The sequence below is a fragment of the Perna viridis genome, chromosome 10 (assembly GCF_037379345.1).
Source record: "Perna viridis isolate PV_CMFRI_1.1 ecotype Kerala chromosome 10, ASM3737934v1, whole genome shotgun sequence".
Taxonomy (NCBI): Eukaryota; Metazoa; Mollusca; class Bivalvia; order Mytilida; family Mytilidae; genus Perna; species Perna viridis.
In genome coordinates this window covers 22167597-22185289 of record NC_142454.1, presented here as the reverse complement: position 1 = coordinate 22185289, position 17693 = coordinate 22167597, and the positions used below count along the sequence as shown (strand labels likewise).

General features: G+C 32.1%; 1 protein-coding gene across 1 annotated transcript; it reads right to left on the bottom strand.

The window, feature by feature from the left end:
• Positions 1-8810: 8810 nt before the first annotated feature.
• Positions 8811-17257, bottom strand: LOC148604980 (toll-like receptor 2). Its single transcript, XM_088549790.1, has 2 exons — positions 16812-17257; positions 8811-12588 (listed from the first exon to the last, which is right to left on the bottom strand). Exon 2 carries the CDS (start codon positions 12433-12435, stop codon positions 10219-10221), a length of 2217 nt encoding a protein of 738 aa, XP_088405916.1. The 5' UTR covers positions 12436-12588; positions 16812-17257; the 3' UTR covers positions 8811-10218.
• Between the last annotated feature and the right edge of the window lie 436 nt (positions 17258-17693).

Below are 17693 nucleotides of genomic sequence, written 5' to 3'. Positions count from 1 at the left end.
TTTACAATTGAATGTTTGCGAATGGTGCATGTATATTTACAATTCACCGATATAAAGTAATGACACAAAATTAAACATTTTGTAAGATAGATGTTATGTCAAGTTAGTTTTACTTATATAACATTAATTAATATTATACTTCATATTAAATTCTAGAATTTTAATTGGATAAAAGGATAAGTGGTATTCCAATATACCACCCTTCCTTTGATTATACCACCCGCTCCAACCGGAAATGTATCTTGTCCTTACCGTTGCACAGTCTGGTATTACTGTACATTTTCTAATTTCTGCCCAAAACAAAAACGCCAGACAATGTTTGGTAGGTGTAAAACCACTATGAAAAGTCTCATTACTTTCTATGTTGAATTAAGCAATTTTCAAGGTTCCAATCTTTTTTAAAGTGTGTTAAAATGAAATTTAACAGGTGTTATCATAGAGGGGACCCTTTAAAGACTCTGTCATAAAATTTGGAGCATACTTTTAATGGCTTCTAAGAAAGAACGGTGAAGTGAAAGTACACAGGTACTAAATATACTACTTTCCTTTTGAAAATTTGACAAATCAATGGGCAGTCAGGTCAAAACTGTTGTATTCAGTGTGTACCTGACATGATAAGCTTTCAGATGATACCCAGTTTGCATATAGTGGCTAAATCACAACAAATATTCAATGCATCCTAAGAACTACTTTGTTTTTTACGGACTACTTTCTGGTATGTGCAGGCGACTGGTTCCCCTTAATAGTGATATTATACCTATTAAAGAAAAAAAAATTTCAGATTTGAGTTTTACTTTTTTTTTTTTACAGAGTAAGTTATAGCGATCACAGTGATATATAAATACCTTATATTTTGATGCACAGTTTCATGTAACATCCAGATTTAAAGTGCCCAATCCCAATACAAATTCTATGGAGAAAAGACAAAAAAATCAGAATTTCATATTTCTTCTCAAATAATCTTATAAACCAAGTTTTTATCTATTTAGTGGGTGTAAATACTAAAACCCAGTGCAAAATTATCATTTAAATGCAAATTAATTGAAAAGAGGGTAAAAATACTGACAAAGTCTTCAATATTTCCTGAAATCGACAAACCCTCCCCCTTTTTTCATAAAAATACAAAAATCCCTTCCATCACATGTAAGAGGATAAAACTGTTGTTGGGTTGCTTCAAATACATGAAATATGTATAAAAAAGGTTGAAAGTTTATGACTTAGAGTTGTATTTGGATGGAAATCTGCTTAAAGAAGTAAATTTTCCTGTTTTCACTTAATATGGACTTGTACCGCATTCATGCCTTGGCATTAAATTGTCAAAACTTTAAGTAGTTTCTTATTCTAGGGAACCTATTAAGTACAAATTGGTAGTAATAATGCTATTTACACAGAATTTAGCAACAAGAAAACACAAATAAACCCAAATTCATAAGAATAACACCTACCAAAACACATAAAGTAAAAAAAAAAATATCAGGAAAAATTTCTCTTAAACCTCACAAAAAGTTAAAATATTATATCTTTAAGTACAAAAAGTTACAGCTTAACCCATTTTCTTTCATTTACTTTCCATTGAAATCTAGGAGGTATCCTCCTTCATAAAGTATGTATGATTTTAGTTACTTTATGTTCTTTGTTGTATATGTCTGTTTCCATGTCTGGTCGTTGTTCCAGGATTACATTATTTTGATTACCGCTATAACCTTGGTTCCCTTGATTATTCTTTACAATAAAATCCATATTCTCCATATCAGGATATTTTAAAACTCTCAGTATCTAAGCATTTTTTTCTTCATTCAAAGCTTTTTGGTTTGTTTTTATTATACCTTACCCCAACATTTTCTAATCATTGGTTATACATAGAGCATATATATATATGTTTAAACCTGAGAGTGTTTCGAATGCCTTTAACACACCATTGTTCAGTTGTGATTTAAAAATTAGTATCATTAAATATTGAATATAAAATATTTTAGAGGTAATAATTGGAATTTTTGTTTGTCGGCTATGGCGTGGTTATCTATAAAGGAAACCTAAGGACATAATGATCAACTTGAATTAAAAACTAATACAGTTATTCTGAAGTAGAAGTCGTATTGAACATGCGAAAAGTTGTCACCCCGTCAAATAAATTTATATTTACTAAATATTTCGATTGATCGCTTGAATATCGTTGCCTTTAGTGGACACAATTTTCTAAAAAAAAATTCTTACTAAAACGAGCTGAGTTACGCGAGTCCTTACACGGTTTGGTAATTTTAGACAGTGAAATATCAATACTGAGATTGAATTATGATAAAAATCATACACCTCAGATAAATTCTAAGAGGAAAACTAATAAATTCTCAACAATAGAGATGGTCACACGAAAATAAAAACAGCAGATCATGCTTTTATGAACGAAACCACAAAAGCAAAAGCCTAAAAAAACAACCCCCCCCACAAAAAAAAAAAAACAAAAAAAACAAAAAAAAACAAAAAAACAAGAAAACCAAAAAACAAAACAAAAAAAAAATAAATAAATAAATACAAACAACTCAAAACAAACTCAGATCTGAATAACTCCAATTAGAAATGACACAAATTTTTCGGCTTTTCATCGGACATAACTGATATGTTAAGTATATCGACAGATTGACTTGTATTTTACAATGCACATTTATTCATGCATTTACTCCGATTAATTCTTTTTTTGAATGCCGTAATATGAATAAACAAGGAAGTTAGGAATGAACATGCCTAAGCAGTTTTTTTGCAGGTGAACAGGTGAAGGCCTATTTATTGTGATTTAATCAATAAGAGAGCTCTTGATTATAGATGTAAAACAGATATTGTAACAAAAAGAAGATTCGTTATACAATTCACAGCAGAAATTTCCTTATAAAGGTTAGAACTATGTGATCTTTCTTGGGATCTACACATTACTTTTTCATAATTCTTCGTAGACAAAAATCATTATTTTACAATTATTACAGCTTAGTGCATGCGATAAAATGTATCATGTTTTCTGGAACACTTAAAAGAAATATCTATTGACGCCCATGGACGAGGTCGATGTTTATTATAGAAATTTTGAGAATTTCCCACTGAGTGAGTTTCTCTAAATTTACCATGATTTTAAACAAATATTTTTTTTGTCACTTTTTGTACACTAAGAAATCGATAGTAAAGGAAAACTATTGACCAAACTTTACGATAAACAAGATGATTTTTCATTCAGAATTGTCAACTTTCCTTTCATCTGTGGCAACATCCCTTCAGCACCTGCGTATAAAGTGTTCATATCACAACTCATATGTTATGCCAGAGTTTGCCGTAACTACGCAGACTTTTTGTATCGTGCTAGACTTCTACAAATAGCCCTCTAGAACAGGGCTTTGTTGCTACAAAACTGAAGTCATCAAAACAGAAGTTTCATGGTCGTCATCATGAACTCGTAGATCGCTACGGTGTATCCATTTGCGCCATGAAAACTGATTTGTTCAACGTGTCATAGTTTCCTGCTCTCTTTTGTCAACCCAGGACATGACATTTTATGAACAACTCGGTGGGTGCTTTTAGAAAACCAGAGGACGCTCGCCCTACCAGTGCACCTGGTCCATGCTCCCATTTTTTATTGGAGTCCGAGTTGCTCATTTGCTTATGTTACTTTGTATGTATGATTTTAGTTACTTTATGTCATCGTTGTGTATGTCTGTTTTCTATGTCTGGTCTTTGTCCTTGGATTACTCTACTACCCAACGAACAATTATGTTCTAAGGAAAAGGTATGGTTGGGAAAGATTCAATATTACAACAACATTAATATGATGATATCCTAGTAAGACATTAATTATTCTTGATATTACCTCTCAAATATTTAATATTCTTCATGAAATGATATTAAGTTTAAAATTACAACTGAACAATAATTTGTCAAAGGCATTCGATACACTATAAGGTTTGAACATACATATGCTTTATGTAGAACCAATAAAAAACATGTTTGAATAAGGTATAACATGAAAAAAAACCTAAAGCTTTGGATTGAGAAACAATGCGCAGATACTGAGTTTTAAAACATCGATTTTCTTTGGCGCTTCGTACACGGAGAAGTAACCAATCGGAATTGGCTGGACGATACCCGCTAAATACAGTGTATAAATGAATGATGTCAGGGGTTTGAAGGAGCGTAGATGGACCCAAAACATTGACTTGAGAGCATGTCTGTAAATAGACAAATGGAAATTTCCATTTGATAAAATTGTGGTAGTTCTAAAAATAGATTTGAATGCACCAAGGTTATTTCATATCATTGTTACATGCATTTAAAGTTAATAATATGACCTTTTGTTGATAGTGATCTCAATTTAAAACTTCCTTTTTATTCCTTTATCTTCTACAGACGAAATTTGATAGTTCATACAAACATACACAATAAAACTGCACTTAACTTTCAGTTTTGTTTCTCCTCTTATTTTATCAGTGATTAAACAACAGGTGAATGTATTATACAGTTATAAGTACTGGTATGCAAAATTGTTTTGTTGTTCTAAATGTCTAATTGTATTATCTAGTCATTTCGCTCAGATGCATGTATATTTTTAATAATACGGTGTTATTTTATCAAATAATGTGTATTGGAACTAGTTAGATGTCACTGAAACAAAACAAAGCTATACTACATGATATACTTACCCTATATTTTATATATATCTTATATAACATGTTTTAGGAAATTAAAACAAATAACGAATCAAAACTGCTAACGTGCAGATGTACCCTGGAGGAAAGACTAATTCAGACATGATACTGACAATTTTTAACAATCTGATAAAATATGTAAAATTTCTTTTTTGCAAATTATTTCATCTTTGAAAGGTCTTTAAAAGCTTTAATACAACTGTATATTTGATATGATGGAGCACTGAGTATTGTTTGGTAAGAAATCACGTATGATTCGAAAAGTAATTGTGTTTGATGCAAAATGGAATCGAATAGGAAGTGGTAAGAATAGATTATAATGCCAAAATATATTTGTACAAAATGTTTTTAAATAAATGATTCAGTAGAAGTCAATATAAATCAAATAAGAACCGAATAAGAATCAATTTTGAGATGAAGAGGAATCAAGTTTAAGATAATGCTATATTAAAGAGTAATCTAGGGAACCAAGGTTAAAACGGTTATGAAAAGAAAGTCCAGAGACAAAGGTCAGAAATTGAAAACAGACATACACTACAAAGAACATAAAGTAACTTAAATCATACATACAAAGTAATAAAGGCAAATGAGTAACTTGGACTCCACCAAAAACTGGGAAAATGGACCAGATGTTCCGGTAGGGATTAAGTGCCAACCGATGCCTAAAACGAGTGTGATACAAAGAACAATTATACTATCAAAAGTATCGAATAACAACAATTTATGTTATGGTAATAAGGTAGGAAATAACCTTTTACCTAGCGGAATTTCGCCTATGTATATACATCGGAAACATAATCCCCCTTTTTGCAGAGAAGTAGTTGCAGCGTTTTCATGGAGACAAGGGTCAAAAAGTAGGCCTCGAATTCATTTCTAAGTATTCGGTTTTGCAACATTTGTTTTCCATCACCATAAAGCAAGTGCTTTATTTGGTAAATAATGATGATGTCAACACGAAGCAATGATTATTTATGTTAATATACAGTTACTTACTTTTTGTATAAAAAACTGGAATATAAAAATTGTACCCTAACATCTTTCAAACCCCTAGGAAGGACCAAACGGTTTAATTAATTTCAGGAACATGCCCTTAAAGTGTAAAACAGATCGGTCCACCAAAAAGTTTTATGGCGAAAATGTCTTATTTTCTTTAAGGAGTAATCAAGGGAGCCAGGGTTCTGGCCGAAAAAAAATGTAATTCATGGACACAGACCAGACATGGAAACCAGACAAATACAACAAAGATTATAAAACAACCAAAATAGAATATACAAAGTAAGGAAGTAAACAAGCATCTCGGACTCCTCTGAAACCTGGGGGCATGAAATAGATGCACCTATAGGGTAAGCGTCCTCTGCTTTTCTAGAAGCAACCGCAGGGTTACATATAGAATGTCAAATCCAGAGTAGATGAAAGAGAAAAGGAAAAACGTGTGTGACAAAGAACTTGAAAATAGACAATGGAATTATCTACTTTCTTTATCATATTTCCAAATATAGTGACTTTTTGACAATGATCAAGCTTAGGATTCACTTCTATATATTATCGCTTATGTGATAATGTTTTAGCAAACACATCTTGAATAATTTTCCGATATAAATGTAAAAAGTGGAATGAACTGCCGCGGTAAAACACTTTTAGGGTAAATGGAGAAACCCAGTCCGATGCTATGAAGTATAATTATGATATGGGATTCATTTCCTGGGGTAGAACCCAGTCAGGTAACATAAATCCTTAAACATGTTAATTAAATGTTTCATTTGTTGGGTAAATGGAGAAACCTGAAGTAGAACTCTGTTAAGTACAATGAAGTTACTTAATATGTGGGATTAAGATAGAACCCAGTCGGGCAACATAAATGTATTTTTGGGAGAGGAAAATGATTTGATTACGAAAAATTATCAATGTCTAATGAACGAATTAAGATATGTTTAATGAATGAAGCCCATAAGAAATGATACATTATTACGATACATTTAAAAAATAAGCAATCATATGATATAAGTAGTGCTAATAATGATATAAAGCAATGATTCTAACCTCTTTCTAATGACATTTTGGTCAATTTTGATGTACAAATGAATCTAATATAACAAATAAAAGCTTAAATCACATGATCTTGCACTCCCCTACTTGCAGTTCCTGTACTCTCCTCTATACAATGGAAATGGTTTCTAAATTGACTGTCATCAAATCCTAGTCGTTTGAATAAATGTCCTAAAAGATAAAAGTATTCCTACTTAGCCAAAACTTACATGTATGGTCTTCTACATACCAAGGTGATAAGATAAATATGAACAAATAGTCAGTTTCTATCATATTGATATGCACTCAATAAGACATATTGCCTAAAATTTAGGGGGGGGGCATTTATTCAATATCCTTTAGAAGTTCCCCACTTCACTTATTATGTGGCAAATAAGTGGACATTGTTCTATTATGATAAGGCTTAAAAACGTTGCCTGCTTGCAAATATTCATTTAAAGGATTGCCGGTCTGTATTGTCTTTTGGTGACTCCGTAATCGAGGAATTCTTAATGGGAAATGTTGGGCGAATGGGAATATACATTTTGCTGATTTTGCTATTATCTCATAATAAAAACATTGAATAAACGCACGTGTAGATTCAAATGAACAACCCAGCCTCTTAATAAGAGTATAATGTTAAAACAGTATACAAATGGGCATTCCTTTTCAAGGGGTATTTGGCTATGGTGAGAGGGGCAATGAGAAAATACGACTCGGTAATTGCAGAGATTATTTTCGGATACCTAGAATTCGGAATAGGTCATTTTCCCAAACAATGAAAATGCAACAAAATTGTTTTGATTATAGGTTCGAATTGTTTAATCATAATTTATCTCAAATGTTCCTGACTGAGTTCGGAAGCAAGAGAAATCTCCACTTTTCAAAAATCATGCCCTTAAGTATTGGCAATGGTGTGTTCGTACAAAGTATAGTACAAATACATTTGACACCTTGTATTTTTCTAAAAAACAAATAAGGTTTCTGGAAAGAAAACAAATGCAAGTAAAGTCAGCTTTTATCAATCAGTGATTCGCGCATTATACATATGCGTCACTTAATATAACACTTGATTCCTGATTATGATTATACAGTCTGTTTTAAACATGATCAAGATATTGTAGCGCATCTCTTCCAACCTTTTCATGTGCTTTATCAAAATGTAAAATCGCTGATTAATGAAACCTATGCATGTTAACAAATGGAGACGCAATAAAAAATTAAAATAGTTTACGTTAACAGTATAATCCAAATACAAATACAAATAATTATCTTTCCAGGTTATAGGTGTATCCCAACATTAGACATCGTTACCATTGAAATGTCAAGCAAATTCAATTGCTCTCATAGATTGTTTTAGTTTAGTTTTTTTTATTTGTTTTTATTCTGTATGCTTCGTATTGTAATTCTTGCTCTCCTCCAAGTCTTCTCCTTTGAGGTTGATGCTTTTTAAGAATTGTAGTACAAAGTTTTTGTAACTTTGTGATATATGCAAAGATGAAAAATTAAATATATAGCTAGTTTATATACGCATGATGAAATATCGATTGAGTGAACAGTTGATGCAAGTGAGTTTATTAGCGTCAACGTCTCGAGGTCTTCATAGAATATTGATAATGCATTCATATGTCTCCTTTAAAGAACAACGAATCTTTTATATACAGACATTTTGCAGACATAGATTAATCATGGTTGTATACTTCCGGAACCAGTTTCCGGAGCAACAACGCCAATTTCCGGTACCTCTGGAAACCGGATCCTCTGAAAACCGGCCGATTTTGTCAGTCCCAGTGATGGCCGGTTTACAGGGGTTGCACTGTATGCATATACTCGTGAATATCGATGGATGCTCCTGATACGACATCATATGCTAGAATAACAAAGAATGAGCATCTATTCTCGATTGAAATATGATTTTGATACACGTTTTGCGACGGCAAACTCTCAGGATACATCGTGGGTTTTATAGTATATAAAACCATTTCATAAAATTGTGCGTTACTCAAGTCTGTATCGATGACAAGAAAACAAAATAGATATTGTTAGTTTTTATTATGAGTTTTGATATACAGTTTGTACGGAACAAATACAAAGTCTGTATTGATACAAAATTACATTATAAATAACAACATATGATATCATTTTTATAATACAGTGAGTTATACAAAAAGACTAACATCTACATGTAAGTTTATTTTTTACTATGTCTTATATAGTTAAATGTGTTGTTAGGGATATAACTATTGGCATATATTTAAAAAAATGAAATAAAAATGATCAAAGTAATCTCCTTTAGATTTTAATTCCACTATACATTCTGTACCATGTTATATATACTAAAACAAGGAATATATGAGAAGAAATTATGCTACAAAGTAAAAGTCTAAAGATAATCATTGTAATATTCAGATACCATGGAGAGAGATAACTCGTGGTTCACAAAGAAATAAGACACCACAAAAAAAAACAATGTTTTATGTCTAAAAATGCTGTATTTGACGTTACTGCAAATTTCCGGAATCAAATCTGTACTTAAGAGAAAAATGTTTCTCAAGCTTCAATACAAATCAATTAAATCAAGAACGATAATTCTTGCAAAATACCAATTCCATGTACCATATACACTTTATGATCAGAATGTTTTTTTTAATATGTCAAGGAGACAACAAACACATCGGAATGAAATTAAACTCAAGGTCACCCATGGGTCTTCAATGACCGTGGAGGAAACCCTCACACCACTGGACAAGCTGAAGCTGGCCCAAAACAATATTATACACAATTGCCGCGATATAGTTTGCCTATTTATACTCTAGCAACATATAAGTAAACTGAAAGTGAAAACAAAACCAAACATTCAGAAGTACGAAATTACTTTCTTGAGACAGGCGCGAAATATGCGGTGGGGATAACGTACTGCTGCGTGATCACAAGCCACCATTATAATAAAACCTTGTGGAAAAATATAACACAATTAAACACACACAAAATATTTTTTTAGAAAGTCTGCATCCCGTGTTAAAACTGGAATACAGACATTGATCATATGTTGAACAAATGCACAAAAACGGCAAAAAGGGGCTAACTGACCCGCCAGCTCTAGACAAGTTTTCACCTACAAGAAGTTATGTCTTATAGTATGTAATATAAAACCTAATTTTTCCCATCCGTAGGTTGGGAACCACTGTACATCATTAGTCAAACAATATGGACACAACCAATGCCATGTCAAAAATCTGCTTTTAAATATAGCGGTTAGTTTCTATGCAACGATCTTATGAATGGACCAATGTTAATACCATAAATGCAATCTTTAACGATTTTACAATAATATCATAACCATATCTACTACGAATGAGCCTACTCAACGATTGATTTGATCTCAAAAGGGCAACAGCTAAGTGACAAAATAAGGTTGACGTTATAGTCTGTTATTCTTTGTAAATAACAAAAAAAAAATGTGAATGTGGAGGGCATATAACATGCAACAATCGCCTCCTGTCTGCGCACTTTATAAAGACTGCTCCTGAATACGTTTCACACCATGCAGACATTTTTTCAGCTTCTCGAGAAAAAGTCGTTTTTTTTCTACGTTATCACCCGTCGGCCACTTAATACAATGAAATGTTCTACAGATATTCTTTAATTCATTTGAAAATGTTTCTCTGTTCAGATTAGCTTTAAAAACTACTATTATTGTGAATGTTCCAACATTTCTTATAGCATGATAATGTGCCGTTTCTATTTCATAGGATGCCCATTTACTTGTTAAAAAGTTTTCGGATATGAAAGAAACGACTTTCTGGCTGTTACAAATATTGTCTACGATATCTATATAAATCGACTTACCGGGCAAAAAGCAAATTTTATCATAGGTAATATTAAACTGTTTATTCTCGAGATATTTTACAATAGGTTCAATTTCATTCCAATCTGCATGGCTATATGAAAGAAACGCTCCGTGAAGCAAATTGCTCGATTTTCTGTATTTGCGAATTCGGTTATAAAACAACAGACACCTTATATATAACACGTATTTATATCCATGAAAAGTGGCCAAAAGGATAACTACTAAAACGAAGAAAACAGCCATACATGATCCCATGATTGCCCATGTTTTATTAACGCAGTGTTTTTCAAATTCATTTAGTTTAAGAATAACATCAGATATGAAACAAGTTTGACCAGATCCTGTGAGGCAGACTAAGTTTTCATAGTCTGCGATGGCAGAATGGTTGTTCCATGTGAGAAAATCAATTGATTCACAGGTACATGTGAATGGATTCCCACTAAGATACACCTTCACATTTGACGCTTTACTCAATGACTCTCGTTGTTTACTGTCAATTGTCTTGATCATGTTGTTCCTTAAGTCGAGGATTTCTAAGTGTTTGAACTTGTGAACTTCCAGTGGTATATAAGAAAAATTGTTGTTTGATATATTTAGAAATTTTAATGACATGACGACAGGATCAAAGAATACTGATGGTAAAAAGTTTAAATTGTTGCCATGCAAATTGATATGACGTAAATTTGTCGAATTCTGTAAAAAATGTTTTATAATTGAATGGTTTTGAAAACCATTACCAAGAAAACTGTTTTCACTCGTAAAACTTTCAAGCCTTGGAAATGAGCCTAGAAAATTTCTACGCATCGACAGAAAAATCCATCCGGATGTATCTAAATATCTTAGATTTGGCAAAACATTAACCGTCAAGTCACATGAACAAAAAGTTTCGTATGAAAAATCAAGTATTCTCAATTTGGTCGCTCCCGAAAAATAAACGGAAGAAATATGCCACCCAGGATGTCCATGTCTCACGTATAATTCCTGCATTTGAGGGGGGAGGTTAAAATGAACACCATACGATGTTTTACATTTAGCCAAACTGCAGTATGCAAATTTTGTTTTGGACCTCATATGCGAAAAACGTGCTATTCGAAGATTTTCTAAATACGAAAGGCAGTAAAACCAAACGAAACTGTTTGTAGCTATAGGGTTAAAAGACAAGTCGAGCTCTTCCAAACATTGTGCTCTGATTGCAAAATTTCGAAACGATTGTACGTCTATTCGTGTTATGGAGTCTGATGTTAATTCTATCCGTTTTACACAAATCTCGGACAAAGGCCGCAATAGCTTTTTGCTCAAGATAAATGCTATATCATTGTTTCTGATGGCAAGTGAAGTTAAATTTCGATTTACATAACAACGGAGTGATTTGATAATACCATCCATGATGTCAGCATTCAATACAATAGATATAGCTATTTTCTCAATACCCAGTAGGTTACAAAGTGCTCCGTATTGTATATCACTCAGGTAGACATCAAGTATTTTTATTTGTGCGCTACTTTCTATACTAAACGTATGATTCCGTAAACTATAACAACAAGGATGATTATACATAACCAAGTGGTCCACAGAAGGCAAATATGCTTGATAGTCTTCGAACCGAAAATTAACAAAAGCGTCTACTTCAAGCCATCGTAAATTTGGCATTTGCTTAAAAAAGAAAGAGGGAAACATTTTATGATACATCTTGTTTTTAAATAATGTCAGATGTGTCATTGAAGGCAAATAGTTCAATGCCAGTAAGTCAATAGATCCTTGACCTAACCTGTTGTTATCTAAATAAAGCGATTTTAATTTCGGTAGAGAGGACAAAGATCCGTTCTCAATTACAGAGATTGTGTTAAATCTCAAAATGATACTTGTAAGTTGTGTCATATTTACAAATGAGTGGGTTTGTATTTTATTTATTTTGTTACTTGTTAAATCGATGACATCAACATCCGATGGAAATTTCTTTGGTGTAGAGATTTAAACTTTTTCCTCTACAATCGAAATAATTCTCTTTAGAGTAGGAACATTCTTCTGCACCTAGCAATATAAATAAGAAACATTTGATTTTGTTTCAAATTGTGCCTGGACACAGTAAAATATGCAAGTGTAAATGCGAATATGAACTTCCTGTTATCTCGCCTAAAAACGTCTTTTTCCTTTAACCATTTTTATCTTAATATAGAATTAACCTTTTACTTTTTAAATCTTACCTTGAATCTGAAATTTAATTACCCCCTGATTTATATGAACACAACCTTTAAGCACATGATACTATTGTACAAGCGTTACTGATCGCATTTTTGGTATTAAAATTGATAAGTTCATTGGATTTTTTATAGAAACTAACCACTATATTTAAAAGCAGTTTCTGACATGACATAGGTTGTGTCCATATTATTTATGATGTACCGTGGTTCTCAACCTATGCATAGGAAGAATAATTTTTATATTACATACAATGAAACTTATTTTTGTAGGTGAAAATTGTTCTAGAGCTGGCGTGTCTGTTAACTCCTCGTAGCATTTTTTGTGCATTTGATTAACGAATGATCAGTTTCTTTATCCCTATTACGTATTAATGTCTGACCTCTGAATGTTTGGTTTCGTTTTCACTTTCACTTTACTTATATGTTGCTAGAGTATAAAGCGGCAAATTATTTTGCCGTTATTGCGTATAATTTTGTTTTCGGGCCAGTTTCAGCTTGTCTTGTGTTGTGAGTGTTTGATCGTGGTTCATTGAAGACACATGGGTGGCCTCGAGTTTAATTTTCATCCCAGTGTGCTTGTTGTCTCTTTGACACATTAATCAGGTCCATTATCATTATAAAGTGTGTATTGTACATGGAATTGGTATTTTGCAAGAATATATTATATAATTTGTATAATTCTTACATACACAAACAGGTAGTTCATGTTTTTAGATTAGGTCATGTTTGAAACCTGGGAAGTTAAAACAAAATAAAACGTTTTTGCCAAAGGTTAATAGATAAAGAGCTTCATTTCATTTTTTCTTATATTACAAAATCCGAAGCATATTAAGTTCTAGTCGCATAGTTTTAAATGAAACATCGCGACAGTTGAATAATTATATGTCATCTCTGCAGAAATACTACGATATTAAGAAAAATGTAAACAAAATCCTGCAAAAAGAATTCACCATAGTTCGCTCCTTTAAACTTTAAAAAAAAAGGTACACTGTATTGAATGTATTGGTATAAACACATTCTTTTCTATGTCATATCATTTAAGGTGTGTGACGTTAGAATGAGAAATGAGGATTTCGTAAGAAGGGTTTGAATTTCAATTGACTGTATGGGCAAACCAATTCAAGATGTTTATTCAGAATAAATCAGTGTTTAAGAAAATTAGAAATATAATAGTAGATTCCTAATTTAATTTTGACAACACCAAAACATTTTGTAAATATCTAATATTTCTTTGAAGATGGTTCTCTATAGGCATTCGGGTGGAAACAATAGGGAATGGGAATTATGGGATGGCATATGGTGTAAATGGGAAAAGTATAGCATTATGATTTAATCTAAACTTCTAGAATATAACAAAACGGTAGGAAAATTTGATATCCATTTTTCAAATTGCCAGTCAATAAATCTACGTACTCTATCTTAGACCAACATTGTAAGTCAATAACGTAGATTCCTTAGTTAAATGCACTTAAAGAATCCTTATTGCTTAAGCTGAATAGGGAAAATTATTGACCAAACTTTACGACAAAAGTGATGATCTTTCATTCATACGTGTCAACATTCCTTTCATCTGAGGCACCATCCCTTCAGCATCCTCGTATGAAGTGTTCATCAGTACTCATATGTTATGTCAGAGCTTGCCAAATCCACGCAGACTTTTTGTATCGCGCTATACTTCTAACAAATAGGCTTCTGTAACAGGGTTATGTTGCTTTAAGATTGAAATCATCACTACAGAAGTTTTACGGTCGTCATCCTTGAACTCGTGGATCTTTACGATGTATCCATCAGCGCCATGAAAACTGATTTGTTCAATGTGTCATGGTTTTTATTTCCTCTTTCGTCTAACTAGGACTTTTTATGAGCAACTCGGCGGGTGTTTCTAGAAAGCAGAGGAAGCTTACCCTACCGGTTCACGTGGTCAATGTTCCCCTTTAGTCCATTTACTTTTGTTACCTTGAATGTATTATTTTAGTTATTTTATGTCCTTTGTTGTCTATGTCTGATTTTCATATCTTGTTTCTGTCCCTGGATTACATTCTTTTGATTACGGCTAGAACCTTAGTTCCCTTGATTACTTTTAATACACATCACATCACACCATATCTTACCACATCAAATAATGTTATATTTTTACTGTCCTGTCTTAACTTTGTAAAACATAAATAACACTAATGAATGTGTATGCTCATACTTTATTGTAATTAATGTTATTTCAGGGGAAAACTTCATAAGTATGTTATTTTACTGTGTCATTTTTAAAGGATTAGATTTATTGCCTGCTCAATTACACAAAGGGCGGCGAATAACATACATCAATCAACAATTGAGTTTCTAAAGCCGACTTATCAGGACCAACAGAAATTGTCAGAACTAATCAACTGAAGGCAACATCGTTAGAAGTACTATTATAACAAGCACAGTGGAAGACCATAGAGAGAATTAAGTAACAATGAAACTTTACTGATTAAACAGAACAAAAAGTCAACACCGGGAAAAATAAGCATATCACACCAAGGTCGTTGAAACTCTTGGATGACAGTGAGAAGAAACTGAAAACATCTGAAACCATCAAAACCAACAAAAGTGACACTTCAACCAGAAGTCACCATAGGGAGAAAACATCACAGAAGTGCGACAAAGAGACCAAACATTTACCGCAACTGAAACTCATAAAAACACAACAAAGCTACCACAGATTCAACAACCGCTACAAGAAGAAGATCTGAAAGAGCCATCACAGTTCATGCAAAAATCAATGAATGCGTATCCATTTGTTTTCAGGAGGAAATGTTTATACAAAAAGCAGAGTAAAATTAGTGATATTATTATGCGTGAAAAAGCAGAATTAAAAAAATAATTATGTCCTGGAATATGCAATATGGGAAGGAAAGTATAATGAAAAAAATAATCTTTGCAAAGTAAAATTTGTAAGTGAAATCAATGCATTAGAGCTGCTTAATGATCTTTTTTTATATTTTAGTGTATAATTTACTTTGGGAGATGGGCTGTTTGTCTTGTATCTACAATCCTATATAGCATACAGCTAATACTATGGTATCAAGACATTCTGTGAATCAGCTTAGTAGTGTTACGCACAACAGAAACAACTCAAATTATAGTTAATACCTGAAGTCTTTGAATGTGATTTAAACTGTTTCTGTGTTTATTTTGCCTATTTCTTCATACATGTACTTGTATATTTTGTATTGTACTATTGGTTTTGATCTGTGGCGATTTAAACGGTAAATTCATTTATACCAGTTTTTGGTCCAGTTGTTACTCCAAATTTGACACATACATTTGTTAAACAGGTGAAAAAATCCAGAAAAAAATATGAAATGTTCCGAATATTTATGTTTCAAAATAACGTTACAAAACATCACTTCTATACGACTTTCATCAATCTCTTACAATAAACAAAAATGAGCAGTGCGTCAAAACTTGTCTTGATAAACTTGGCATTTACAGTTTAAATATTTAAGTTGTCTTCGCATGGTGCTATTCCCGTTTAGTTTGCCAGAATTTTAACATTTTGGCCAAAACAAATTTATTTTCAGTGTCAAATTTGACACAAACTTTACTTATTTCTTTACACCAGAAAAATCTAAGTATATACATTTGCTAAATACATACATATATAAATGCATAAACACTTGTTATGTTTTCATTTACTGACAATAAGGTTACTTTTTACTTATTTTCCAACAAACAACGTTGTGTGGATGTCGATTTTGATGTAAAGATTTTACATGATTCTTTTGGATATAACGTTGAAAAGTATTACTTTGTGACGGCGTTTTCAAAAACACCGGCTTCTTTGATCTGTACAGTTTCAGTAGCAGTTTTGAAACTTCATTATGAAACTCGTAAACAACAATTCTTAAGGTAATATACAAACTATAAATTACTTCCATACGTATCTGAGGGTGTGCATTGCTACCCGTATCTTGCATTTTCATAACATTATGTAAAGCCCATTAGTCGAATTAGAGACGATTCTCGGGTATCATTTTTCTTTAAGAAATACCAAATAAAAGCAAACATATTTACCTTTGACAGGGTGATCATCAACATAAGCACGAAAAGACAATTGATATGAATAACCATTTTTATATAACTATTGCTTTCAAGATGGCTGCGTACTGATGGAGAAGGACGTAACTAAAGACTTGATTCAGGTTACAAATTTTAAAAAGTTTGAATTTTTCCAGCGGAAGAAATTAAATAAAAGAAAGTTATTCAAGCAAAGATAAAGTCGTAAAACATTGTATGGGACTGCATTAAACAATTTAAAAAAATATGATATAACAAAAGCACAAAAAGTAACAAACGTATGAAATACAATCTAAATACTACATTGTAACATAAGTTGGCTGCTTACAACTTGACTATATTTGTTTTCAGTAAGTTCGAGGCACATACAGGAGTGTTTATTTTAAAGAGACTAAATCATTGAAACATTGTGTTTGTAAGATCATTTTCACTTCACGAGGAATGCTTAATGAACAGATCCTTGTTATTTCATTTTAACTGCGCAGTTCTCGAATTTATTGCAAGGAAAATAATGATACTTTGGCTATTGAAACGTAAATGAGCTACTGAACATAAATTATTGTAATATTTATCTTATGCATGACTTGTATATATATATATATATATATATATATATATATATATATATATATATATATATATATATATATTTGATATGTACATGTGTATATGTTCAACTATCCCGTTAAACAACTGACAGCCATTGGATAACCTCTATTAATACCACCCAATTAGACAGTTTGTCACAAGTATTTTATGACTGATGATTAAATGTTATCGTGGAAGAAAGATTTACCGAAGAAATCTTCTTTTCAGAATCGCATCATATTTTGTGTTCCTATTCAGCCTCCGAGGTTGACAATTAAACAAGCACTTTAA

What these genes read in the sequence shown, in the direction of transcription:
- LOC148604980 (XM_088549790.1), bottom strand. Translation starts at nt 12,435, where the DNA reads ATGACACAACTTACAAGTATCATTTTGAGATTTAACACAATCTCTGTA.